Source organism: Ochotona curzoniae, unplaced genomic scaffold (genome assembly GCF_017591425.1).
Source record: "Ochotona curzoniae isolate NIBS_2020 unplaced genomic scaffold, NIBS_Ocur_1.0 contig_2688, whole genome shotgun sequence".
Taxonomy (NCBI): domain Eukaryota; kingdom Metazoa; phylum Chordata; class Mammalia; order Lagomorpha; family Ochotonidae; genus Ochotona; species Ochotona curzoniae.
Genome location: NW_024465553.1, coordinates 22,482,563 through 22,509,766, shown reverse-complemented (window position 1 = coordinate 22,509,766; position 27,204 = coordinate 22,482,563). Strand labels below are relative to the sequence as shown.

At 41.5% G+C, this 27,204-nt stretch overlaps 1 protein-coding gene across 3 annotated transcripts; it reads left to right on the top strand.

Annotated features, from left to right (window-relative positions):
• The first annotated feature begins 359 nt into the window (after positions 1–359).
• On the top strand, positions 360–27,204 carry FAM71D (family with sequence similarity 71 member D). Of its 3 annotated transcripts, none has more exons than XM_040975635.1 (9): positions 360–505; positions 4,377–4,464; positions 5,988–6,126; positions 10,209–10,417; positions 12,284–12,818; positions 14,135–14,382; positions 20,804–20,832; positions 24,241–24,315; positions 27,103–27,204. In XM_040975635.1, the coding sequence occupies exons 3-8, from the start codon at positions 5,992–5,994 to the stop codon at positions 24,270–24,272; spliced, it is 1,188 nt and encodes a 395-aa protein (XP_040831569.1). In that variant the 5' UTR covers positions 360–505; positions 4,377–4,464; positions 5,988–5,991; the 3' UTR covers positions 24,273–24,315; positions 27,103–27,204. The 3 variants fall into 3 exon arrangements, with proteins under 3 accessions (XP_040831569.1, XP_040831567.1, XP_040831568.1); XM_040975633.1 differs by having other exon boundaries at positions 24,222–24,315; XM_040975634.1 differs by lacking the exons at positions 24,241–24,315; positions 27,103–27,204 and adding an exon at positions 23,147–24,214.

Genomic DNA, 27,204 nt, shown 5'->3' with positions numbered 1-27,204 from the left:
ATCGGGTGCCTACAACAGAAAGTGTCCGGAAGCCACTGGATGCTCGAGGGATAAAGACAAATAGGAAAGCGAAACATCCACCCTTCAACTCTGACTAGGCAATTACCTCAAAGAATACTGGTTTTTTTTTTTTTCTTCACAGAGGTTCAAAGTACCTTAAGCACATTAAATCAGTGAAAATTAGGATACAGGGGGATTAAATAATGTATTATCAGCTGAATAATACATGATATAAAGTAATTCTGACTTGTGCTGGATGATGCCTTTCATGGTTAGCTACTGCTACACTGACATTTGCAGACTATGTCACGGCATTGTGATGCAGGAGCAATCCAACAATGCCCACAGCAGCCTGGCCTGGACTTCTTCTAGCACACGGTTAGTTGCCTGCCCGGAAGACAGAAACACAACCCGCTGAAGAAATGTGGAGACGCGCTGTGTGGAGGCTGTGATCCTAGCCGGCACCCAGGAGACTCCCAGAGAGCCACTGCAGCCTCTCCTCTAAGTAAGTGGCTGTCTAGTTACTGAAACTTGGCCATGAACTCAGGCAGCTGGAGATGGGCAATTCAATTACTTTTGAACATTTGAGGGCAGAATATCTATTGCCTTCCCCTCTTCCTCTTCTCCTTTTCGTTTCATTTCTTATTCCTCAACCACATACCAGGAAAGCTCACACATTTAATAATCTGAATTTTTTTTCTTAATCATAAGCTCATTGACAGTTTGAGTTTGAAATAAAAACATATTTTATGGATTATGTTTAAATCCTGGTTTTTCAAACTGTTGCCCCAATTTTCTTCAATAAGTGAGAATTTAATAAATTGTAGGAAGATGACAGTTTTTAAAGATTTATATCATTTTTATTGGAAAGGCAGCTATACAGGGAGGAGGAGAGACAGAGAGGAAGTGCCTCTGTCCGTTGATTCACTCCCCAAGCAGCTGCAGTGGCCAAAGCTGTGCCAATCTGGAGCCAGGAGCCAGGAGTCTCTTCCATGTCTCCCATACAGGTACAGGGTCCAAGGCCCTGAGCCATCCTCAACTGCTTTCTCAGGCCACAGGCAGGGAGTTAGTTGGGAAGTGGGGCCACCAGGATTAGAACCGGTGTCCATGTGGGATCCCGGCATTTACAAGGCAAGGACTTCAGACACTAGGCTACTGTGCTGGGCCCAAAATGGCGATTTTTAATTACTTAAATTGAACAGAGAAGATCCTGAATGTGGAGAGGCCTTCTCAAAGGTTCAAGCTAGAATTCTGAATTTTCCTAAATATATGTTTGTTAGTATATTAAGAATCATAGAAAAAATTATCTAGATAATCTCAAAGCACTAAATAGCTTCAACAGTAATAGTTAAATGATACATTGTAATGACTATCATGTAATTACAGATTAAAAAAATTGAAGATCATACATGATCCTGCTTCCTGTTAATGCATCTGGTTGGGCAGGGGAAACGGCCGGAGGACCTGGGCCCTTGCTCCTCATGTGAGAGACCAGGATAAGAGTAGCTGGCCCTTGGTTGGAGACCCAGACCTGCAGCCATTTTAAATACAGTACATTTTAGGGGCATCTTTAGACACTCCTTCGGATGAGACATTCAGAAAGCCAGCCAAACACATCAGTGCTGCCTCCTCAGACATGCACGCACTCCTCTTCCCATCAACAGCCATCAAACAATTCCAAATTACTGTATGAATTCCTAGGAAAATAATTACAGCCTGCCAGCATCACAACGTAAGCAACCTCCTTTTATGTACTGTTCTCAACCTTCAAAAATTCACTACAAAATTGTACCATAAAATTCAAAAAATCAAAATAAAAATTTAACAAAAAAATTCACAGAAAAATATTTTTAAAAAAACAAAGACTTGAATGGGCCCAACACAGTAGCCTAGTAGCTAAAGTCCTCTCCCTGCACATGCTGGATCCCACATAGGCACCGGTTTTAATCCTGGCAGCCTCACTGTCTGTCCAGCTCCCTGCCTGTGGCCTGGGAAAGCAGTCAAGGACAGCCCAAAGCTTTGGGACCTGCACCTGTGTGGGAGACACGGAAGAGACTCCTGGCTCCTGGCTTCAGATTGGCATTGCTCTGGCCATTGCAGCCACTTGGGGAGTGAATCAGTGGGCAGAAGATCTTCCCCTCTGTTTCTCCTCTCTGTATATCTGACTTTCCAACAAAAATAAAATAAATCATTTTTTTTAAAAAGGTATAAATTTCAAAACTTTTTTATGCATACATATTTTTTCATTTGTTTGAAAGGCAGAGAGACAGAAACAGAGATCTTCTATCCAATATTTCAATTTCCAAATGTCCACAATGGCCAGGACTGGGCTAGGCCAAAGATAGGAGCCACGGCTCCAAAATAGGTGGTAGGGATCCAAGAAACATAGACATATACAGAAACTTTAATATTGTGTCCAAGTAGTGAAAATGAGCCTAGTAATAGTTATTTAGTAGATAACCTAATGGTTTAATACAAACCATAGCACAGTATAAGCTAGTGGTGGTGGCAGTGTGTGTGTGTGTGTGTGTGTGTTTATCCAAAATTCTTTTCTCAAAACTATTCACCTGTCTCAAGAACAGTGCCATCTCAATTAGTTAACCAGGTTGAAGAACAGTACCCAGTGCACAGATCACATCAAATCAGTTACAGCAAAACTAGGCAGAATTCAGCACATATTTACAAGTTCTACACAAAATCCAAAAGTGTCAAAAATAATTCCAAGTCAAATATTTAGAAACAAACATCACAGCAGAGATGGTCGAAGAACCTACTGAATCCTCCGCTCCTTAGCTGACCTCACCTTTGCTGCAGACCTAGTTGTGGCTGTAAGTCCCTCTTAGCCCCTTTGCTCTCATTCCTTTCTCCTCACAGCGCACAGCCACACCTGCTCCTCTGGGAATATCACCTGCTCAGTGCCTTCCTCAGTCGCTCTTCTGTCCGAGTTTCCCAAGGTCACGTTAGGGGAAGGGAGCAGGGGAGAGCATACCCTAGTCCTGGTGGCCACAGAGCATCCACAGATAAGCAAGGAACTCAAGTATCTATGAAGTCTAAATATGCCTCCTGTTAGGGTTTGGATAATGAGTTAGATTTTGCCCCAAAGTCCATGTACTGGAGGCTTGGTCCTCAATATCTTATGTTTATGGTTGATGGATTAAGAATGGAGACTTAATCTAAGTGTATGTAGGAGGTAAAGCAAGTGGACATTCCTTAGGTTCCTGGGACCTTGCCCTTGGAAGGGAGCTCTCATGAGAGACTTTGCTACTTAAGTGAATTCCACTTGGCTTCTCTCTACCCGCTTGCTTGCCCTGTGGCCATCCCTCAGAATCCTTTGGCCCTATCAGCTGCCCAAACTAACAGACCACACCATCTCAGAGCATGAATCTCCAAACTGTATGCCTCTGACCAATTAACCTTCTGATGTGGACGTTTTTGCTTTGAAATGAACAAGAGTGGACTGCTGTATTCCCTCAAATCTCCAATCTATCAACTTTAAAATCTGCAACTATGTTATGTACCATTAAGAAGGAAAAGATACTGTTAACTATACAACTGAGTACTTTCTTATGACTTAGAATTTCACCTCCAATGTCTGTCTGTCTGTTGTTCTCTTCCTTCTTTATAAGTATACTCTTTTCTCCGGGACCTTCTACCAAATCTCTGACACCTATTCTGCAAATTTTGTGTGGAACTTTCTTAGTCTTATGAAAAGGCACTGGCAAAGCTTTCCAGGCAATGATAAGGAGCACATTTCAAGTGGTAATTAGACACACACATAGTAGTACAGCCAGTAACACTTCCTTTGCAACATGATCAAAGATGCTCACTGCCTCGGGACTCCAGGATGACAGTTTGGCAGCCTGAGCCTTAAGATCACAATGAGGACATAAACAACACGGACAGGAGCAGCTCTCACTGACTACACTGCACCCACCACTTTTTTTTAACAACTCTTTTCACACATGGACATAACAATTGAAATATGAGTTAAGAATTAAAGTTGAGATTCCTTTCTTATACCTGAGAGGAGTTAGCTCAGCAATGAAAAGATCTGTTTTCTCTTACACTTTGGAGGTTCCTAGCAGGCAGCTCACTTGTGGAAGCCTCTACAAGTAGACTATTTTTGGAGGATGATCCTAGGCTGCAAGGAAGCAGAGCTAGAGTAACTAGCCCCAATTTAAATAACCAACTCTCTTGCATGAACTGTCTTGCAAAGACAAATCCCCAGTGGCCTAAAGACCTCGCACTGGGCCGCCACCTTCACCCCTAATACATTAACCATCAACATAAGAGTCTGGAGTTTAAACAACGGCATGCATTTTGGGAGCTAAATCCTGTTCAATCTGTATGAACTCTTTTTGCTTCTTTCATGGAAGACTTCATCATGAAAAGGAGGAAGCCCAAACTGAAGTGAGTTTAAAACCTCGTCTCCAACAGCGGGTTGTGGCCCAGCCCTGAGTTGAGGTAAGAGTTAATGCTGAATGTGTGGATGAGAGCAGCTGGAGCTCCGTGGGCACATTCTCACGTGTGCTTTCCTCTCTTCCTTTCTCTCTCACTCTTCTCTTTACTTCCCAAGCTTTTCCTCTCCCTCTCTGGGCAGTCAGCATTACCAAAGCAGATGCTTGCAGTGACCAACTTTTCTTGATTTCAAGAGGCAACATGTGGACTGGTATGCGACCCCCCAAAAAACTGTAACTAGTCTTCCTTCTTCGGGTTCTGAGGTATGCCTCCCCACTTCTCACAGTGCAGCTTGCTACATCTTTCTGGGCCACCTAATCCATTAAGGACTAATTTGGGAAAGAAGTAGAAGAAAAGCAAAGAGAAAGGGCACTTTCTATATTCTTTTGCTCCTGCTTCTCTCTCCCCACCCCCTTCATCACGTTGACCTTTCCTGACCTCTGTCCGGACTGGCATCTTTCACACCCCTATGTTAAAGCACTTGGCACAGGGCTGAGCATCAGACGACAGCATGGACTTCTCCAGTCAGTGTCTGAGGGTCTGAATCTTAGTTTAGGAACTTTGGAGCTGTGTAAGTTCGGGTGCATCATTTTCTCTCAAATCTGAACTACATGGCATGGTCTATAAAATGTTTTAATAAACAATGTTTATTAAGTGTTTAATTGATGCTTATAAAGTGTTTATAAAATGTCTAATAATATTTTAATAAACAATGTTCCAATGTTTAATACTTTGCTTACAAAAATGGACTCCCAATGAAACTCTTAACTATATCTTGACAATAGGATGCCTGACTCTCTGCCATTGTCCATGCACCCAATGATGGACATATGACTGTTTATGAAGAACTATACTATAGTAATAATATAGGGGAACTTGGCGGTGGGGGGGGGAGGTTTGAAGGGGGAAGAAACCCCAGGGCCTATAGAACTGTATCATAAAATAATAATAGTAATAATAATAACGAATAGGGTAGGGAGGGAGCAAAGGCAGGAATCAGAAACTCAACCCAGGAGTCCCACAAGGGCGGGCGTTTTGACAGTATGAAAATTCTGTATTGAACTGTCACATACATGTGGAAAAATATGCAAAACATAGTGTAAAAATGGATTTCAGAATCCTACATAATAGAAATAGTATTAGTGCTATTGATTAGGGAGATTAAAAGAAAAGCCAAAGCTGGAGGCAGGGCAGTATATGTTATGAGATCTGGAGAAGCCTTCCCTGACCTCCCCAGGGAGTGTCTGCCAGCTTTCCTCCAGTTACTTTTATCATATGCATCTCTTTTATTCCTTATGGCCCCAATCTGCTACTATTGACCGCTTACTATAGTGTTCCCAAAGAGTGTGAAGTACACATGAGTGGAGAACTTGTAGATCCCATTTAGATGACTCTACTGGGCCAAACATATTACAATGTTGATAAAATTTGCTGAATTAATGAATCATTGAAACAATTATAAGGTAAATTTTCTATGTATCCATTAATTATGCTTCTATCCCCTTTATTTTTTGATATTTGAATGTAAGCACAATGAAGAAGAACAACAGAAAGTCAGTTAATGAGCAAGATGCCCTTTGTGATCCAGGAAATCTTCAAAATATGTTGGACAAAGGAGAGTATGCCCCTTTTGTGTCTCCTCCCATGTTAGAGAGCAATTTTATTCAAGTAAGTAACACTTCAAGAATTGAATTAAGTTTCAATAACTTCAGTAACTAATTTTCTCAAAAACCATGGAGAAGGTTGGGGAGGAAGCAATGTGGAGGTTTTTATTAACAACCTGGTTTTTTTGCTTGTTTGTTTATATACTAATTTACTTGAGAAGTAGAGAATCAGAGAGAGACAGACATAGACAGAGTTCCTACTGGTTGATTCATTCTAAAAATGACAATAGCCAGGACTGGACCAGGGCCAAAACCAGCAACTAGGAGCTCAATCCTGGTCTCTCATGTGGTTGGCAGGGACTGAACCTCATAGTCCACCACGGTTGCTGGCCAAGGTCTGGGTTAGCAGAAGCTGGAGTGTGGAGTAGAGTCAGCTATGGAACACAGCTATTCTGACATGAGATGCCAGGAGTCTCAGGTACTGTAACCACTCTGCTAAACATCCATCCAAGAATCGTTTGAAATGTGATGCAAGAACATGTGATATCATTAAATAGTTTTTGCAATTTTAAACAGCCTGAAATAATCATAACATTAAAGAGACATTCATTGTGAAAGTTCGCAACAAACTTTTATGAATTCTTTTCTAACTCTACCATCATCATTGTTCTACTGTAATGATCCCAAAACTACATTAAGTAATTTTTGAAAATATCCTGTCACAGGAAAGCATTAATGCAACTTCTTTCTTAGACCTGAAAACATTTTAAGGAATAACATCTGTGATGAGCTAGGGACTGTAATGGATCCTCTCTCTCAGTTCTGAAGATTAAAGATGAATGTCAGATGAGGTTGGGGATGAGTGAAGCCACTGCAATGCATCTTAAAGCAGTGCCTAGTTTCCTCTAGACATTCAACATTTAAATATTTAGACAAAGAAATGGGAAAATGAGACTAACGGGATGGGCCACACCTCTAAAGTTGACAGAAAGAGCATCACAGTGTCCAGCACCAAACAAATCTATTCGCTCTAACTCCAACATGTTCGGGAGTCTACACTGCTGATCCCTTGGATAGGTGACGGACGGGGGGTGGGTGAGTACAACAGACACTTCGAAAGGTAAACTTCACCCTCATCTGCTCTCTGCATGGATACCTGAGCGCTGCTGTGACCTCTCCACCTGCAGGATGCCACCAGAAGCAGGTGAAGCCTACAGAAGGAGATCAAGCTACAGTGATGCCCCAGGACACTTGTGACAAGTCATGACATGAAGAAGTTAACCTGCTACAAACTTCTCTCTGGGACTTTTTTTTAAAAAAAAAAAAAAAACTCTTGTTCTTACGCTATTTTCAGATTTTGTTTTGTCTACTCTAATGAAACTACATAGCATGTACCCTACACTGGTATAGATAGCAAGCAGTCTACACACCAGACAGAGCCCCTATCATAATTTTCAAAGTCCTATCCTTCAAGAGGCACAACCAGGGCAGGTGCTTAGCCTAGCAGCTAAGAAGTCAGGATGCATATCTTGCATGCCAGAGTATCTGTTTGGATTCCACCTCCGGCTCCTGACTCCAACTGCCTACTAACATAGACCCTGGAGGCAGTGGATGATAGCTCAAAGGATTGGGGCCCTGCCTCCCACATGGGAGACTCAGAATGAGTTCCTGGCTATATTGCAGGCATTTGGGGGGAGGAGGGGTGCGAATCACTGGATGGGAAGCTGTGTGTATGTGTGTATGTGTGTGTGTCCCTCCTTATATCCCTGCCAAATAAAGAAAAAATAACCAATCCCAATTAGTACATTTGTAATCTTCAGCTGCAAACTACCAAGATTCCTGACTCAATTGGCTTAAATGCAAAAGACAATTACCTCAAATAGAAAGCGCCTCCAGAGAACCAGCTGTCTCCTGGAAGAACCCAAGTCCTCTCATTTTGTTCTGTCACTTTCAAGGCATCACATGCGCACATGACAAGGACAGCTGTCTCACATACGTGAGACACAGCTCATCCTGCTGTCCCTCTCTAAGGTTGGCCAGGATGACCTCCTGAGAAACCTGTGCCGGGGCCACCAGGAGGTTCTGCCTAGGGCTCACTGGTCAGGCGTGGGTCACATGCCCTGCTGAAATCAGTCACTGGAGGGGAAGAAAGCAGGAACTGGAATCATCTCCTTTTTGGTTAATCAGAATTTAACCCTTGAACAGGGTCACTCTACACCCTACGGGACTCTGTGACAGGAAGGAAGGCTTGGTGTAAGTAATTAAGAATGTGTATCACAACCTCTTTTTGAATATCTATGCTTGTGATTTTTTTAATAGATAAGAAATCAAAATGTAGCTTTTGCTGGCTTCGCTCTCATTCCCATATGCCCATTTTCTAGTCTCTCCTTCCAGCTGACAGATATTTGATTGCCTAAAATACTTGGATATTAGGGATCTTACACATGCTGGTCCACCGCCTGAAAAATGTTTCTATCTTTTTTTTTAAGGATTTAATTTCTTTTTATTTGAAAGGCAGAGTAATAGAAATGAAGAGAAAGAGAGAACACTTCCACCCGCTGATTCATTCCCCAAATGGCCTCAATGACCAGAGCTGAGCTGATCCAAAGCCAGGTGCCAGTAGCTTCTGCCAGGTCTCTCACATGAGTGCAGGTGCCCACGGACTTGAGTCATCCTTTACTGTTTTACCAAACAATAAACAGGGAGCTTGACCAGAAGTGGAGCATCCAGGAAACAAACCAGTACTCATATGGGATATTAGCACTGAAGGCAGAAGCTTAGCCCATCAAGCCATGGTGCCAGCTCTGAAACTTCTCCTGTCTACCCAACCAGTATACCTCCAACATTGTTCATATGTCAGCTAAAGGTCTTCTTCAGGGGAGCCTTCTAAGACCACATAACCAGGGGTTTGATGAACTCAGCCTATTGGTAAGTGTTCAAGGAGTTTATAGATCAGAGCTATTGAATAGTCAGCGTTGGGCCCAGCATGGTAGCCTAGTGGCTAAAGTCCTTGCTTTGAATGCACTGGGATCCCATATGGGTGCCAATTCTAATCCTGGCAGCCCCACTTCCTGTCCAGTCCCTGCTTGTGGCTGGGAGAGGACGGCCCAAAGCTTGGGACCCTACACCCACGTGAGAGACCTAGAAGAGGCTCTGGGCTCCTGGCTTCAGATCGGCTCAGCTCCAGCCGTTGCAGCCACTTGGGGAGTGAATCAGTGGGCAGAAGATCTTCCTCTCTGTCTCTCTTTCTCTCTGTATATCTGACTTTAAAATAAAATAAGTAAATCTTTAAATAGCCAATGTTAAAAATTAAACTTTCTATCAGGGCCAGTGCTGTGGCACAGTGGGTTAAGCAGCTCATGACCACATAGGCATCTCAAATAGGTGCCAATTCAAGTTTCAGTTGCTCCACTTCTCACCCACTGGGAAGCAGTGGAGGATAGTTCAAGTACTTGGATCCCTTTAGTCATATTGGAAACCCAGAAGAAGCTCCTACTTCCTGGCTTTGGCCTGATCTAATCTGGCTGTGGCCATTTGGGGAGTGAATCAGCAGAAGATCCCGCTCCTTCTGCTTCTCCCTCTCTGTTGGGCATCAGAGGCCCAACTGTTTGAGTGATCTTCTGCTGCTTTTCCAGGAAATTAGCAGGGGGCTGTGTCAAAGTGGAGCAGCTCAGACTCCACGTGGTCCTTATATGGGAATGCCAACCCTGTAGTTGATGAGGCGGCAGCTTAATCCACTGCACCACAGTGCTGGCCCCATCTGTATCTTGTTAAAAACACCTTGTGTATAAATGCGTGTAGCTTCCGAGAGCTATGAATTAGATTTTTACCGGTATTTTTATCTCTTACATCCCCACTGTAAGTTAAATCCTTCCCCTTTTACACACTCCCATAGCATCCTGATTTTGTACTTGGGAACACTTCATACAATAACTGTTAGTTAAATCATGTTTGCCATATATGGAAGGCTCCAACAGGTCAGGAACTGTTTATACTATATTATTGCAGAAATCTGTAAGAATATGAAACAAATCCATTATGATTCATTTTTCCTTTATTTCCTGTCCTTTGTCACACTGCTCAGGTAAGCCAAACTGATGCGTAGACACTGATAAAAATCTAACAGGCACTGTTCTCTACCCTCAGGTCAGCAGGAGAGGTGAATCCATTTACCTTCATAACCGAGCCAACTGGGTGACCGTGGGCATCTGTTCTTCCGGTTCCACCAAGAAGACCCCCAATGTGATGCTGCTGGCACATCTGACACCTGCTGCCCAAAAAGATACAGATGGCTCAGAATCCCTGTTTGAAAGCCTCCTGACATGTCCTTCGACAGAGAAACTGGTGCTTACCAGGTGTGTTACAAAGAGAAACCTGAAAATAGACCTACAGTATGATTCAGCCATTGCATCCCTGGGAATTTACCTAAACTAAATGAAATAAGTGTGTGACAGTTATTTGTACACCCACCTTTATTACAATTCAGCTTACAATAGCTAAGACATGAAATCAACCCTGACGCCCACTGATGGATGACTGGATAAAGAAAATGTGGTATATATCCACCATGAATACTACTCAGCCATTAGAAAAGAATGAAATACTGTCATCTGCAACAAAATGTCTGCAATTGGAAACAAGTGTTCTTAGCAAAATAAGCCAGTCCCAAAAATATAAATATCATAGGTTCTCCCTGATCTGTGGTAACTAGCACACAGAATACAAATATATATATACATAATCCATATGAGCAAGATTGACATTTTAATATTTAATTATTGTTTACAACCTTTGTCTACACTCTTGAAGAACAGTAGGGCATTTTTTTTCTACTTACTATTTGTTGAGCTCCTAACCCAATGGGGTCTTAAATCTGTGATTATGAAGTGAAATAAAAGTACAGCATTAGAAAACTGAAAAAGAAAAGAAAGTGCATGGGTGGATAACATTTCGCAGTAGGGATGGTATGGTGGGGTACAGCAAGACTAGAGCCCTGCCACTCAAGATCACAGGCATTTAGCACTGTGGTTTAAGACACTATGTGGGGACCCGGCATTGTAGCCTAGCAGCTAAGGTCCTCCTCTAGCACACACCAGGAGACCATATGGGCACCGGTTCTAATCCTGGGGCCCTGCTTCCCTTCCAGTTCCCTGCATGTGGCCTGGGAAAGCAGTCGAGGACAGCCCAAAGCCTTGGGACCCTGCACCAGTGTGGGAGACCAGACTCCGGACTCCGGACTCCTGGCTTCAAATTGGCTCAGCTCCAGCTGTTGTGGCCACTTGGAGAATGAATCAACAGAAAGAGGAGTTCCCTCTCTGTCTCTCCTCCTCTCTGTACAGCTGCCTTTCCAATAAAAATTTTAAAAATAAATCTTTAAAAAAAAAAAAGCCACTACGTGGGGCACCAGGGTTGTGGCATAGTGAATCCCAGTTGCTCTGCTTCCAATCTCTTACTAATGAGCCTGTGAAAGCAATGGAAGATGGCCCAAGTACTTGGCTGCTGCCACTCTGAGGGAGACTCCTGGCTCCCGGCTTCAACCTGATCTGCCCCAGCCCGGGCAGCCAGTGAGAGAGTGAACAAGCAGATAAAAGTGCTCCCTCTCTCTGTGCTCTCTCTCTCTCTCTCTCTCTCTCTCTCTCTCTCTCTCTTCCCCCAGCCTGGATGGATGGATAGATAAATAGAAAGATAGATATTTTTAAAACGTTGACATTCTGATGTTTCAATACACCAGCCTTTAAATATATGATAAAGGTCAAACAGCTCTCAAATGCCCCTACCTAGACCAACCTAGAAGACAACTGTTGCCCCGAGTCTCACTTTGTTAGTACAAAATTCAATACAAAGGCCCTTTTACTGGCCTCCAAATAGTTCTCCTGGTGGTGCTACCTTTGCATTTATTTAAAAATTTATTTTTATTTTTTATTGGAAAGGCAGATACACAGAGAGGAAAGACAGAGAGGAAGATCTTCCACCCGATTAGTCACTTCCCAAGTGGCCACAATGGCTGGAGCTGCATCAATCTGGAGCCAGGAGTCTCCTCTGGGTCTCCCACACAGGTGTAGGGTCCCAAAGTCTTGGGCCGTCCTCGACTGCTTTCCCAGGCCACAGGCAGGGAGCTGGAGGGGAAGTGGGGCTGCCAGAATTAGAACCGGCACCCATATGGGATCCCGGCGCGTTCAAGGCGAGGCCCTTAAACGTTCCTACCTTTGCATTTTTTGCAGGTTTATCCCTCTGCAGTTTGTGACTCTTTCTGTGCATGACGCTGAGAATATGCGCCTCAAAGTCAAGCTGGTGAGTGGCCGAGCCTACTACCTGCAGCTCTGTGCCCCTGCGGACAAGCAGGACGCCTTATTTTCTCAGTGGACAGACCTCATCTCCCTCTTGAATCAGGAGAAAGCCAAGGCTTGCAAGGTGTCAGAGGTCTCGAGTGTCTCAGAAATCACCACCAGCACAGGAGTCACAGACTCCGTGGACATCATGGACATTGCGGCATTCTCCGCTGTGGCGAGCCAACGTGTGTACCCGTATGCAGATGTCGTGCACGTTGTGGAGAGCATAGATTTCTCCGAACTCACCGTTGTCACTGATATCACCGATGTCACCGATGTTCCAGAAAATGAGACCCCCGATGTCCCTGAGATAAGAATTGTAACGGAGGTCACGGAGCTCACAGACCACACTGAGGTCACAAGCTGCTCAGGGGTCATGGTGGTATTTGAAAATGATGACATCATCAAGGCCAAGCAAGAGGAAAAGGTAAGTGATCCAGAAGACTTTCCATCTTTGATGATCAAGAACTAGAGCAATAACCAAGGGATGCTTTGTGGTGGGTTGACACTGGTTGTCCAAATATTACAAAATATACTCAGAATAATCTAATAAATTTTTAAAGTTTTATTTAAAAGGCAGAGTGAAAGTGAGAAAGTCTACTCCCACCTGCTAGTTCACTCCCCAAACTGCCACACTGGCAAGGGCTGAGCAAGCTCAAAGCCAGAAGCTCAGAATGTAAATCTCATCCCCCTATGGTTAGCAGGAACCCAATCAAATGAGCCCTCACACTGGCAGGAAGCTGGAGTAGGAGCCAGAGGCAGATAATCCAGATATTCTGGCACGGGGCACAGGCCAAACCCCAGCTCCTGAATAATTTAAACACTGAGGTCCAATCTCTAAAGCATGGTATAAAGGAGTTAGAAGATGACTCCTGAGATATGTAGTGACCAATCTCATCACTGGACTTACCCAGTATCAGAGAGCACTGCTGGAGTATCAGAAAGGGCATGACAGAGAACTTCAGAGTTGGACTCAAGAGACCCTGCTTGGTACAGCAAGCCCTGTGCTCTATCAGGTTAAATGGCTGCTTGGAATGCCCACACCCCATGTCAGAGTACTGGTTTGTATCCTAGTTATTTGGCTTTTGATCCAGCTTTCCGCTAATGTGCCTGGGAGGCAATAGATGATGACTCAATCACTTGAGTTTTTGCCACCCACATTGGAGACCTAGATATATAACTAAACATGTATATACCTATATTCATCTAAAGGAATTGTATAAGGCAGACCAGCATACCAAGAAGTGAAGAAACATTGGAGTATGTATTTCTACTCCCAAATAAAAGATGAATTCCCCATGAAACTGTTAAATGTATCTTGACAATAAGTTGCTTTTTACCATTGCCTATATCTACAATGTTGTGATACACTTAAATAACAGACATGACATACTTGGGATTGTTGTTGAAGGATTAGAGTATTCACTTCTCCAACTACTGGGAGAGAGGACCCACTCTAAGGAAACATTCCAAGTGCTAATTGCCTTGTGTGAAATGGCACTGGGTGTACATGACAACGTGGGCTTTGGAAAGCAGTGTGTGAGGCGGCAGACCATCTGCCTCGAGTGACTCTGAACTGTACCCAGTGGCCATGTAGCCAACACTAAGACTTGCTCCCTCTTTGTTGTACTTGTGCATTGGTAGGCACTCAAAAAATATGGGTTAGATGCTGCTCCATACGTAATCTATTTCTGTGTGATGCTCTTCTCGCACCTGACTCTCTGCTCTTTGCTGTTTCCAAAGGATAAAACAGAAAATGTTCTGAAGCCTGGGTGTCTGCGTGATACAAAAAGTAAAAATGAGTGCAGAGTATCCCCAAAACGTGTCACCATCTCAAACATAACACTGACTTTCCAAGGCGAAAGGTGTTTCCAAACTACTTTGACTCCTCTAGAAAGTGAAGCAAACACATCCAAAGAAGTGTATCATAAAACCTCTTCGGAGAAGATAGCTGATTTTAAAAACCGGGTTCTCAAGTCTGTCAGCTCCAGGTATGTGAGGCAGGAATGTGCTAAGAGGATTCTAAGAGTGAAGTAATGTAAATGGATGCATACTTTAAAGTCACCGCAACTGGGGCATTAGCCCCGTCTCATAGATGGCGGTGTGCCAGGATGATATATTATAAAAGTCAACTTGCACTTATCCAATTTTTGGTTCTACCTTAGCTAAATTTTATTCTCACATTAAACTCACACGACTCAATCGGCATTCTGGGCTGTGTGCCCATGAGGATAGCTATTGTGTGCTTAGGAAATGTCATAGATTCATATCTTTGACATTTTGAAATTGAGGCAATTATTTCTAGCGTGATTATGGAGATATTTTCTTTTACAGAGAGAGGGGTAGAAGAAGAAAGAACTCTTCCACTGTCATCACAGGGATTTGGGATAGAAGCTCTTTTTCTTCTTCTACCTCTCTCTCTGTACAGCTCTGCTTTCACATCTTGGAAATCTTAAACAATTTTAACAAAAATGTAAAGACACAAAACTGGCAAAATTGAAACTGAGAAGTTGAGAAAATTCGTCAGAGTTCTCGTTAAAGAAAATAAAGTGATTCTGACTTTCGCAGTTTTGAGATACTATAATAATTGTCTCTATTTTATTTAATGTTTTCTTTAAAACATGGAAATACATGCCAGACTGGGCTACAATACTTAACCACAATAGAAAAAAATAACAAAATATGGAAATACAGGAAAAATACTATCTTTTGTTCCTAATGTTTTTCCCAGGCAAAGACAAAAAAGGAAGAAAACACTAGATTAATCTTACTTGTGACAATAGGTACTGAAGTCTTACAAACTTAGCAGAAAAAATACAGCAAGCTTAGTATAAAATTAAGAAATTTTGTATCACTATAGAAACATAGAACAGGAAAAATGATATTGTAAGCATAATTGATAATTTTTTATATATTCTTAAAGATTCATTTATTTTTGTTTTAAAGACAGAGTTACAGGGAGAAAAGAGACAGAGATCTTCCATCCACTGGCTCACTCCCCAAATGGCCACAGTGGCTGGAGCCGGGCAGTTGGACCAGGATCCAGGAGCTTCTGACTCTTCCATGTGGGTGCAGCAGCCCCAGGATTTGGGCCATCTGCTGCTGCTTTGCCAGGTGCATTGGCAGGAAGCTCAATAGGAAATGAAGCAGCCAGGACTTGAACTGGGGCCCATGTGGGATGCCAGCATCATAGTTATGGGTTTAACCTACTAGAGTACAGCATTGGCCCCAAATTTTTATATTTTTTGATCACAGAAAAATCTTCATAATGTTAGTTTTCTTTTAGCCTTTGAAATAATATTTAATTCAAATGAGATCCAGCATTATTATTAATAAAGAAATTCTTTTGTTACAAATTTATAATAGGAGCAGAGTTCTGCAGTACAGCCACTTAAACTGCTGCATGAGACATCCACATCCCATATCAGAGAGCCCAAAGAGAGAGCTGTCTAATTTGTTCTGCCCTCCATGGTACTAGACAGATGTCTAGTAGGCCTCAATTAACTGGTTTTCATACCCCCCTATGTGCATCTGGGTATGCCATCCACTGCACAGGCCTCAGTAACCAAGGAGACCCAGTTCTGACACATGCACTCCATGGTGAGACCACAGATCCTGTGATTTTCCCTGTGGTTGGAGTTCTGAGTCCAGTGGTCCGGTTAATAGCGAAGGACCTCCAATGAAACCTCACCAGAGGTAACCCCAGACTTGACTCATGTCAGTCTGCAGATACACTGGTGGTTGCAGTTACCTGGTCAGTTCTGTGCCCCCTCATACGCAAGCCAGTGGATGTTGTGGCCCAGCCTAACCCTGCCTACCACACTCAGGCCTCATGAACACCAGTGGGAACGGCAGCCTAGCCAGAGTGACCCCAATAATTCCCACCAGTCCCTGTTCCTGCACATAGCAGTATGTGCAGCAGACTTGTCCAGTCCATCATGCATCCCATTCAGTTCTTGTACACATCAATAAATATTGGAGCCTAGCCCAGCTGAATCGACCCACTATACAACCCACACTCATGCCAGCGGGTGACACTGCCTGTCCAGCTGAGCCCACGCCCAGCGCTTGTTCCCATGTTCACTGGTGGGAGCTGCAGCATAACAGAGATACCAGAGGGATGCCCACAATTTCCCTAATAGGTCCATGCTCAGCCCTGGATCTTTTTTTTTTTATTTTTATTTTTAAGGTTTTTTTAAAAAATATTTTTCCATTGGAAAGGCAGATATACAGAGAGAAAGAGAGACACAGAGAAAGATGGAAGATCTCTATCTCTCCTCTCTGTAAAATCTGCCTTTCAAATATGTATATATCTATCATTTGCTACCTAGGGGTCCTATACTTAACATGTGGCTGCCAGCCCGCCAGCTGTAGTGGCACCTGGGAACTTACCTGTTAGAGTCGTGAATTCTCAGGCCCCACCCTGTCTTACTGAACGATAAGCTCTGAGGACAGTGTGCAGCACACTGCGTTTACTAGACCTCCAGCTGATTCTAACACATGCTCATGTGTAAGTCCACTGCCTTACGAGAAGCCAGTCCTCTGTACAAAGCAGGGTTTACCAAGAATTTTTCTCCTATGAAAGCTTGTCTTATGATTAAAGAAAATAAGGTATTCCCTCTAAAACTCACAGGATGAACCATCAACTCAACTTAAGGAAACCTTCTGCCAGAAATCCATCCTATATAACTAGGAACTCAAAAAGGGAAAAGAAAAATATATAGTTTGATGAGGGAATTTAACTTGCTGCCATCAGAAAAGTTCCCACTTCCCATGGAAGGCACAGAGTAACTGAAATATTTTCCCCAGAAACTGTTATTTCTTAGTGGGAACCACTGACCTGTTTCCGTGATACTAACTGTCGAGTCCAATACGTTAAAAGATCAGGAAGGACAAAGATTTTGTTAAAAGAAGGAAGAAAGGAAGGAAGAGCAAGGAGGGGAGTGAGAAGTAAAAGCCATTGGTCAACAATAGAGGGGAGGAATAATAAAAGTTGCAGGGGGCTAGAAAATGGGTATGGCTTTTAGACCAAGCTTTAAATCAGACTTATTTAGAACAATCAAAATTTGTCCTAAATCATAATTGATCAGGTCTGATGCGTTACTCTTTTGTATTTGATTATGTCTCAAAATCATTGTCCCCATTTATCTAATACTTCATAAACACAACAAATCAACATTTCACAAAGTAAACTATAAATCATTTCAGCTTTGTCCCTTGCCCTTTTGTAATGAATGCTCTAAACTATTGGATTAAAATCTAATGATCTTTTAAAATTTTAAATTTAATAAATCCATTTTGCTACATTGTAGATTTACAGGATTAAGCAAATAGTACATAATTTAAAAATTGTATGAATATGGACCTGGCACCATGGCCTAGCGGCTAAAGTCCTTGCCTTGAGCACGCCTGGGATCCCATATGGGTGCCAGTTCTAATCCCGGCTGCTCCACTTCCCATCCAGCTCCCTGCTTGTGGCCTGGGAAAGCAGTCGAGGATGGGCCAAAGCCTTGGGACCCTGCACCCACGTGTGGGATACCCGGAAGAAGTTCCTGGATCCTGGCTTTGGATCAGCATAAATTTAAATAAGATTTACTTATTTTTACTAAAGATTTATTTATTTATTATTGGAAAGTCAGATATACAGAGAGGAGGAGAGACAGAGAGGAAGATCTTCCCTCCGCTGATTCATTCCCCAAGTGACCGCAACAGCCAGAGCTCAGCCGATCCCAAGCCAGGAGCCAGGAGCCTCTTCCAGGTCTCCCACATAGGTGCAGGGTCCCAAGGCTTTGCCTCTGCTGCTTTCCCAGGCTACAAGCAGGGAGCTGAATGGGAAACAGAACTGCTAGGATTAGAACTGGTGCCCATATAGGATCCTGGCACGTGCAAGGTGAGGACGTTAGCTTCTAGGGTACTGTACCAGGCCCCTAAAGATTTATTTTATTTTTATTGGAAAATTAGATATATAGAAAGGAGGAGAGACAGAGAGGAAGATCTTGCCTCCACTGATTTACTCCCCAAGCAGCTGCAATGACTGGAGCTGTGCCTATCCAAATTCAGGAGGTGGAGCCTCTCCTGGTTCTCCCATATGGGCGCAGGGTCCCAGACCAAAAGTAGGGAGCTGGATGAGGAGAGGGGCTGCTGGGATAGAACCAGTGTCTATATGGGATCCTCGTGCGTGCAAGGCGAGGACTTTCGCCGCTAGACTACTGCACTGGGCCCAAGTAACCCAGTTCTTAGATCCATCACCTCTGCCTCTTGGAGTCTCCATCAGTAGGCAGTTTAACGCAGGAGTCAAAAAGCCAGGAATTAAATCAACCACTCCCATGTGGTATGCAGATGTTTTAAATAACAGCTTAAACCACTTGGCAAATGTGTGTCCTCAGGTTCTTCATTGCTTAATGAAATATTAAAAATAAAATCACTACTAGAAATGGTGAGAGGAAAAAATCCTTCAAACAGTACAAATTTAAAAATTGTAAAGGTTAAAAGATCTTAAAATTTAGCAAATCTCAAAAATCTTGAAGGCTCTGATCCGGCACTGCTTCAGCTTGCTGGGCCACTAATCTGCTGATTCTTCTGGGGAGAAATAGACGCAAAACACTAAAAGACAAATTTGGTTCTAAGTAATCCTCTTAAGCCCAATCAATTTAATGAGGCACAGATTCCATTTTATTGCCTATTTGCTTCAGGAACAGAATTACTAGCTAGGGTCTAATGTGAGAATGTTAATTATGAATGAAAAATGTAGTAGTATAAGGGCTGAATGGAATTCACCAAGAGTATATTGCAGGACGTTCGTAGGATTTAGTCAGGACTATGAAGTTGATGAGTAAGTTCTATATATAGTTCTTTTTCTCTGACACCATGAATTTCAATGACCTTTTATAACTGTGTACTTTGGAACACTGAAAAGAAAGTTGAACAATGACCTTGTTGGATATTCTGTCCTCAGCTTCATGGGTCCTTAAAATGTAAATTGAGCCACATTAATCTAGATCTGTGAAAGATAATGGAGACTTAAGCTTTTCTCTGCTGTCACTTTAGGTCTTTTAGAAAAGAATGATTTACTTCATAAAATGTTTATATTCCTCTCATTCCTTGACAATAATACTGCCATGATTCTACCCTTTAAAGGGTATAACAACAAGCGTTAATTTTCATTTATTTTTATAAATCGCATATCAGAGTACCCGGTATGAGTCCCAACTCCTCCATTTTCAATGCAGCTAATGTACACCCTAGGAGGCAGCGAAGGCTCTCACATCCGTAGCTCCCTGATACCCATGTGAAAGACCTGCATGGATTTCTATATCCTACTTTGTACCTGGCCAAGCACTGGCCATTTTAAGCATTGGAGAACCAGCAGATTGAAAATTCCTGTCTCAATGTCTTTCTCCCTTTTAAATAGAATGAAGATAATGAATTCAATTAATTGATTGAAATGTAAAAGATTATAAGAATCTTTGTACATTTATCTGGGAAGATAATAGCTATATTTCTAGAAGACAATATTCTTACTGCATTCTTAGTTTCACTCAAGCATCAGTACTTCCAAAATATTTATTGAACATGTGATCAAGAAGAATAACTGACCTTACCTTGTCTTAGCATGCCCACAAGATTAAAAAGTATTTCAATTATTGCTATTAATTTTTAAAAATCAGGGGTATAAAAAGTGATCTGCTTTATTCAAAGGTAGAATAATCTGAAAAGCTCACTGCCAGTCTCTCATCCAAAAAACCACTTGTAATTTATTTATTTATGTAAATAGTTTGTTTACAGTTATTTGTGTAAGATATATAATATTGTATAAATAAATAAATGTAAATAAATGTTATTTTTTACCTACAAAATTACCAACTGTTGTCATCCCCAGCACAGTTACGGAAAATAGCAGGAAAGAAGCTAGCAGAGGTTGGAACTTTCCCTTACCTATTAATTCCGGAATGTACTCCTGGGTTTCTGTGAGACCTGATACATGCAGCACGACTGACCCTATTCACTTGAGCCGCTGAGTAGCAGCAGTCAGCTTCCCTCAGCTTCTATGGCAGCAGGAGAGCAGGGAAGAGTTGAGGATGCCAGTAGCCTTACTGAATAACTAGTGAGAGATACAACAAAAATGCATGGTGTGTTATTACACACAATTCACTTGTATGACTTCTTCAGATTGGATAGGCAGCTCTCACCTAAGAGAGAGCTCACCTAAGAGAGAGCTGCCTATAAACGTTATAAAAGTTTAGGTCATTTTATTTTAATATCATAATCAAAAACAGCCTAGGCTTGTTAAATGTGTTTCATTACTCTTCGCAAGGCATTTAGAGAATGACTGGTTATCTCATATGTAGTAATTCTTTTCTAAACACTTATGGAAACAGGCAGATTTTTGAAACGCACTGTTTATTTTCACAGGAATGTAAGAACTGATTCAGCCACTTCAGGTATGGAACAAATTCCACTACATGTTTTGTTGTGATCCTTGGTATCTAGTAGTCATGTCTGATTCCTGGAATAGTAGCATAGATAAGAGCAAAGGCATCCAAGACTTTTAATGAATTCCCTTTCCAGACTTTGCCCTATTCTGACAGCTATGGACTGGAGAAACTTTTTCAAAGCCCAGCCCAGATCTCCTTTAAGTGATAAGGCCATACTCCAGATTTCTCTTCCTCTGTCTCTCTCCTTAACTGGTAGAGTTTGTTTTTCTAGTTCCTTAAGCCTAACTCCTAAGGCATGAATCACTCCACGGCTAATTGTTGGGGTGGAATCCAAAATTACAGCTAAAATTAGGGCCTCCTTTCCTTGCTAACTTGTAAGGGGCATGGATAATAACTAAATTTTCAGTAAATCTAAAATCATCTAGCTTCTGTCTCTTTAGCCTCTGCCTCTGCTTCACTGTTAGGTAATAGTATTTAATAAGGTGCTCATTTGGGATGGAGTCAGGGGAAGAATTGTAAATTTTTTTTTCATTATACATTCCCAAGTCTAAAAATTTTAACAACATATTTTGAGGTGCAGGTTGTCTTACTGGCACCTACAGAGATTTCTCTCTATGGTAGCTGCTGATCCATTTCTGATACTTCCAATCTGGGAGATAGAACAGACTTTGGTCACAGTGCTCAAAATGTTGAAGGAAACAGAACATTTAATTGGCCTAAGTGGAGGAAACAAATAATTTTTCAGCAAGCCAGAATATGTATACATTTTTAAATCAGTTTGTAAGAGTCACATCTATCAAAAATGATTATAGTATGGGTTTCTATGCAAATGGATTTGTCTTTGAGTCTTTTCTCAAGATTCAATGGTCTAATGTACCAAACAAACTGCACTGTAATATGATTTGGCATATATTCCAATCTATAGTATTTAACTTAAGAATATTATACAGAAATTATAAAAAAAAATACAAAATCTCCTTTGCAACCTTTATGGATACTTGATTGACAATTTCTATCTCATAAAGAAATCAAATTAAATTTGGAGACATTTCAGAAATATCTAGTACAGGCAATTTTTTTCCTTTCATTTGCTAAAGGAAGGATAAATTCTAGTGACAGCCTTATAATAATGTTTCATATAATTGTCACATTCAGAGGCACTCTATTTATTTATGGCAATTTGAAATTAATGTAGGGTTTTGATGTTGTTTTCTTTATCCTTTATGTGATTAATTCTTTCACCTGTCTTCTGGCACAAATTCATTTTATTCAATGAACCAAGCATGTGATGTCTATTACAAAGGAGGCACTGTGGAAGGCTCTGGAAGAAGGACAAAGAAACTAATAGGACATGGTACTTGCCTTTAAGATGTGTGTGCAAATATCATTAATCAGGACATTATGTCTACCTTAATAAAAAAATCCATTTTAGCTCAGGAAAGCAAATCATGATAAATTCTATGAAGGAAAAAGTTTTGAGTTAGGAAAGGGCACAGAGCAAAATGAGAGATAGGAATGTTCAGTTAGAGTAGGAAAAGATACAGCTAAAAAGCAAGGCAAGAGCCAGATTATGGAAATGAGGGATCATTCTATAAAGTTTGGATATAACTATCAGGTAGCTAAACAAGAATATCTTAAAAACAAAGAAATGATCAAATTAGGGACGTCTGGAAGAGGGGTAGAGATAGGAAGACCAACCACAGGTGCAGGTGAAGGGTACCAGAGTCTAGAACCAGGTCAGAAGCAGAACCAAGTCAGAAAAAACAAGGACATGATAACCTAGTCAACAAGAGTAACTGACTACCTATGGGGACAGGAGGAAGTGGCAGTTCAGCAGACAGCACGTGTGAAGAAGGATGCATGAAACAAGCTCAGGATCGGGAGCAGAGGAACACTGGAAGGAAAAGATGAAGAAATCAGCTCCTAAATACTGAGTCAAAAGTCTAGGTTTCAGTTCTCCCTGTACTTCCTGCTTGTGGACTTGTCATTTAATCTCCCTAGCTTTCAACTATAAAATGTGTGTCTGTATGACTGGGTGGGGAGTTGAGGAAACGCAATGAGCTGTCTCAGCCTGGCAGTTGGGATCCTACAGCTGCTGTTTGTAGTCTTGTTAGCCAGTCTCTGGCAGGTGAATTGAAAATGGAGCCAAGGAAATCAGGAGTTAGCAGCGAAATTCCGCGGTGAGCATGTAATATCACAAAATTGGCACACAGTTTTCCACAAAGTATTAATTATTTTCCCCCTTTGCTTTCTTTCATGTATTTTCTCACATCTTTCCACTTTTTTTCTTCCATGTCTTCCCATTTGTTTTCTTACTTAGGCTTGTACAGTTTTGCAATTTTTCCCCTGATTACCATTTCTGTCCCCCTTTTCACTCTCCTGTAAATCACTTTTCCCTTTTCACACTCTCACCCTTACTGTATTTGACCTCCAAGAAAAACAAAGGTTAGTCTAATTTTAATCACCAAATCCATTAAACTTAGTCTGAGTGAAAAATAAGACTGTAATTCTGCTTTCTATTCTAGACAGAAGCCAGAATGATAACTGCTTCCTCCAACAATAAAATTAACCCTTAATGCTATTAAGGACATCTGATTGAAGTTCACCCAGTTCCAGAATGATTCTAGGTGGAGACCATGTTCTTGACTCCTCTTTCAAACCTCTGAGCCGTTTGTGAGAATTACTCTTTCTCCTTTCTGCCTCAGGTTTGGATAAAGTGATGCTTCGAATGCAGCATTTTTATGACTAGGCTATGCACTTCAAAGGCAGGATGTAGGTTAAACTTGTCCCTTGAGATCTGAGTCCATCTCTCCTTTCTTGACTTATTTTATTTTTTTATTTTTCTAGGCCATTTGGTCTTTTGTGATTTATTTACACTGATTCAAAAGATAGAATTATCTACAATCTTATAGTATTTTTTTCCAAAATGGAAAGAAATGAGACAAAAGATATCCATGAGAAGAAGGGAAAATCATTTAAGAAACATCAGTTTCCATCCTACCCTCTGCCCCTTCTTTGTTTTCCACCTATGACATATTGCAGATGAAATCCGTTAGAATCCTAGGAAGCCAGATCCATTCCTGCTTGTGAGACCCAAGCTAGTAAGAAAAAGGGAGGGAAGTCCCTACATAGGAATGGGTTTGTGAAATCCAACAGTGAGTTCCATGGGAAACAACAAAAACAATTGTTACAAAGTGGTTAGAACATGATTTGAAGACCCAAATTAAGTTCTCTCTCCCTCCATGCTTTTTTTTTCCTCTTCTGCTTTTGGCTTTTTTCTCTGTCTCATTCCTTTCTAACTATCCCTCTTCCGTGTCTCCCCTTTCTTTTTCTTTTTCCCTCTGGGCTTTCTCCTTCACATAAAATCTTCTGATTTCCTCAACCTTGTGCCTCAGCTGTCTCCCCCTTTCTCAGGGGGAATGATACAAGAAAAGAAAGAAAAGTGAAACAGAAAAAGACAAAATCAATGGAAAACCATAAAAGACAAAGGTAATTTGCGAAAATTATGTCTCTATAAAAGATACCACAGGTTCACAAAACATAAATTAAATCTTATAACATTGAATCAAAGTAACTCTATTGTAATGACAATAGATGTGAAACAGATTGCTAAGGGGTTTGTCATTGTTTGGACTCTAGAATCCATCAGGGATCAAAAGATAGCATTAGCACAGGGAGACCAGCGAGCTTCAGGTGAGGCACTGGGAGAGTATTACATGCTGCTGCTGCTACAGTGAATTCTGTTTCTTGTTCAACACTGCTTTGCTTCCTCATTATGCTCTTCCCAATCTGCTTTCTCACATCAGCCAACACAACCAAGGCCTCTTTCTTTCATACTATAATTATATATTCAAAGTACCTTCAGGGCTTGTACACTGCATAATGGAAACTCCATTGTGCCTTGTAGCTTATATGCAGTCCACAAGATGAACAACTGTATAGGATGGTCCTGACCTGTTATTAAAAGTTTCCTTGGGCCTGGCGCGACAGTGTAGTGGTTAAAGTCCTCGCCTTGCACGCCTGGGATCCCATATGGGCACCAGTTCTAATCCCAGTGGCCCTGCTACCCATCCAGCTCCCTGCTTGTGGCCTGGGAAAGTAGTCGAGAATGGCCCAAAGCCTTGGGATCCTGCACCCGTGTGGGAGACCTGGAAGAGGCTCCTGGCTTCAGATCGGCTGAGCTCTAGCTGTTGCAGTCACTTGGGGAATGAATCAGTGGAGGGAAGATCTTCTTCTCTGTCTCTCCTCCTCTCTGTAAACCTGACTTTCCAATAAAAATAAATAAATCTTTAAAAAAGAGGAAAATATTAAAAAAAAAAGTTTCCTTGAAATACCAATATTACAATGAGCTGCTAAACAATAAAACATCTCTTATCCTTGGAAGCAACACCCAGTGGCATTGCAATTTGGACAAGAAGACAGGTAAACCAAGGATGGCCTTGGCAGCAATCATTTGTCCATCTTGTCAGGCTCTGCTGATAGAATCGAGCTACCCAGCCTTCTGTCACTCTGTCGCCAAAGCTAAGTTAGTTTTTGAGCATTTAGTTCATCAACAGAATGCTATCAGGATGCACACCACGGATAAGAGAAAATATGACCCCAAACAAGCAAATGTCAGAATCCCCTGACCTGTACATACAAATTAACTCTTCAAAACGTTCTTGGAAAATACACAATATAAAGAACTATGTGTGTGTATCAAACTTTTTAGACCAAAATAAATTTATCTTTCCTTTTTTTTTAAGATTTATTTTATTTTTATTGGAAAGGCGGATATACAGAGAGAAGGAGAGACAGAGAGGAAGATCTTCCGTCCGATGATTCACTCCTCAAGTGAGCGCAATGGCTGATGCTATGCCGATCCCAAGCCAGGAGCCAGCAACTTCTTCCAGGTCTCCCACGCTGGTGCAGGGTCCCAAAGCTTTGGGCTGTCCTGGACTGCTTTCCTGGGCCACAGGCAGGGAGCTGGATGGAAAGCGGGGCCGCCGGGATTAGAACCAGTGCCCATATGGGATCCCGGGGCATGCAAGGCGAGGACCTTAACCACTGCGCCATCACACCGGGCCCCTTTCCTTCTTTTAAAAAGATTTATTTGTTTTATTTGCAAAGCAGAGTTACACAGAAAGGGAGAGACAGCAGAATCCTCTATCTGCTGGTTCACTTCTCAAATGTCCACCAACAGTCAGGATTGACCAAGGCTGAAGACAGGAACTTCTGGATTTCCCATGGGAGTACAGAGGCCCTAAAGCCTGGGATATCTGCTGCTGCTTTCCTGGGCACATCAGCAGGGAGCTAGATCATAAGTGAGGGAGCCAGGACTCCAACCAATATCCATGTGGGATGCTGGTATTTCAGCTGGTGGCCTAACTCACTGTCACAACACTGGCTCCCATATATGGCCTACTCTGTGTCCATTGCTGCTACTTTCCCCCCTTAGCAATGCTCTTATTATTCCCTTTAACTTGCTCTAAGGTAATGGCAGTCAGTGGTGGAGAGGTATACAGGTACCGCGTACAAGCTCCCAAGGGAGAATAAATTTTCTTAAAAGGAAATACAATATTTAACAATGATTTCATCCTTCAATTGATACATTCTGTAACCATGAAATTTCAAATGCTGGAATCTCCTTAAAGGAGATGGGCAAATACACATTTAAATTTTGACTTCTGACAGTGAAAAGGTCACTCCCAAATTTTTATATTGTGAAAGGCTGGCATACAGAAAAAGGTATCATTATTCTTTCACCATTTCACCTTCATTCTAATGGTGAAAAAATACTAATAAAGACTTCATATAATTATAAACTAATGTGGAAGATTTCATCTAGTTACAACTAAAACAATGCAAATGTTACATGGTGCCCTATTTACATTGGATATATTAAGGTGTATGTAAATCTCATGACCAAATTTCAGAACTCAACTTAGTACAGATTAAGAACTTACAAATAATTAAATGAAATGTATGTAAATCTTACAAAAATAAAATCCCATGATCTTCAGCTTAACATTTGAATGAAGGTTCTTATGTAGAAACAGCTTTTAAAAACACATATTTTAAGAGATTAAGATATTCTTCTGATACTGTTTCAATCTCTACTTTTAAAAATGAGATTTTATCTGACTAAAGAATATTTTTATATTAAGATCAAAAGCTGCATCACTAAATTTCCTTGTGCTGCATTTTTAAATAATAACTTAAAATATGTTCTGCATTTCAGACTTTTGAATTAAATGAACTGATCTGCTCATCTTTTGTTTTTTTTTTTTCCACCAGATAAATACAAGCTATTAAAATAAAAAGAAGCACAGCTCAGGAAAAGACGAGGAAAAACAAAGCAGTGTCTTCCATGTGGCAGAAATAAAAGCTAAAACTAAT

Bases quoted from the DNA above. Each gene is read 5' to 3' on its own strand.
- FAM71D (XM_040975633.1), top strand. From the start codon at position 5,992: ATGAAGAAGAACAACAGAAAGTCAGTTAATGAGCAAGATGCCCTTTGT. The intron at 6,127-10,208 runs GTAAGTAACACT...CTCTACCCTCAG, and splicing joins TAGAGAGCAATTTTATTCAA to GTCAGCAGGAGAGGTGAATC. The intron at 12,819-14,134 runs GTAAGTGATCCA...CTGTTTCCAAAG, and splicing joins AGGCCAAGCAAGAGGAAAAG to GATAAAACAGAAAATGTTCT.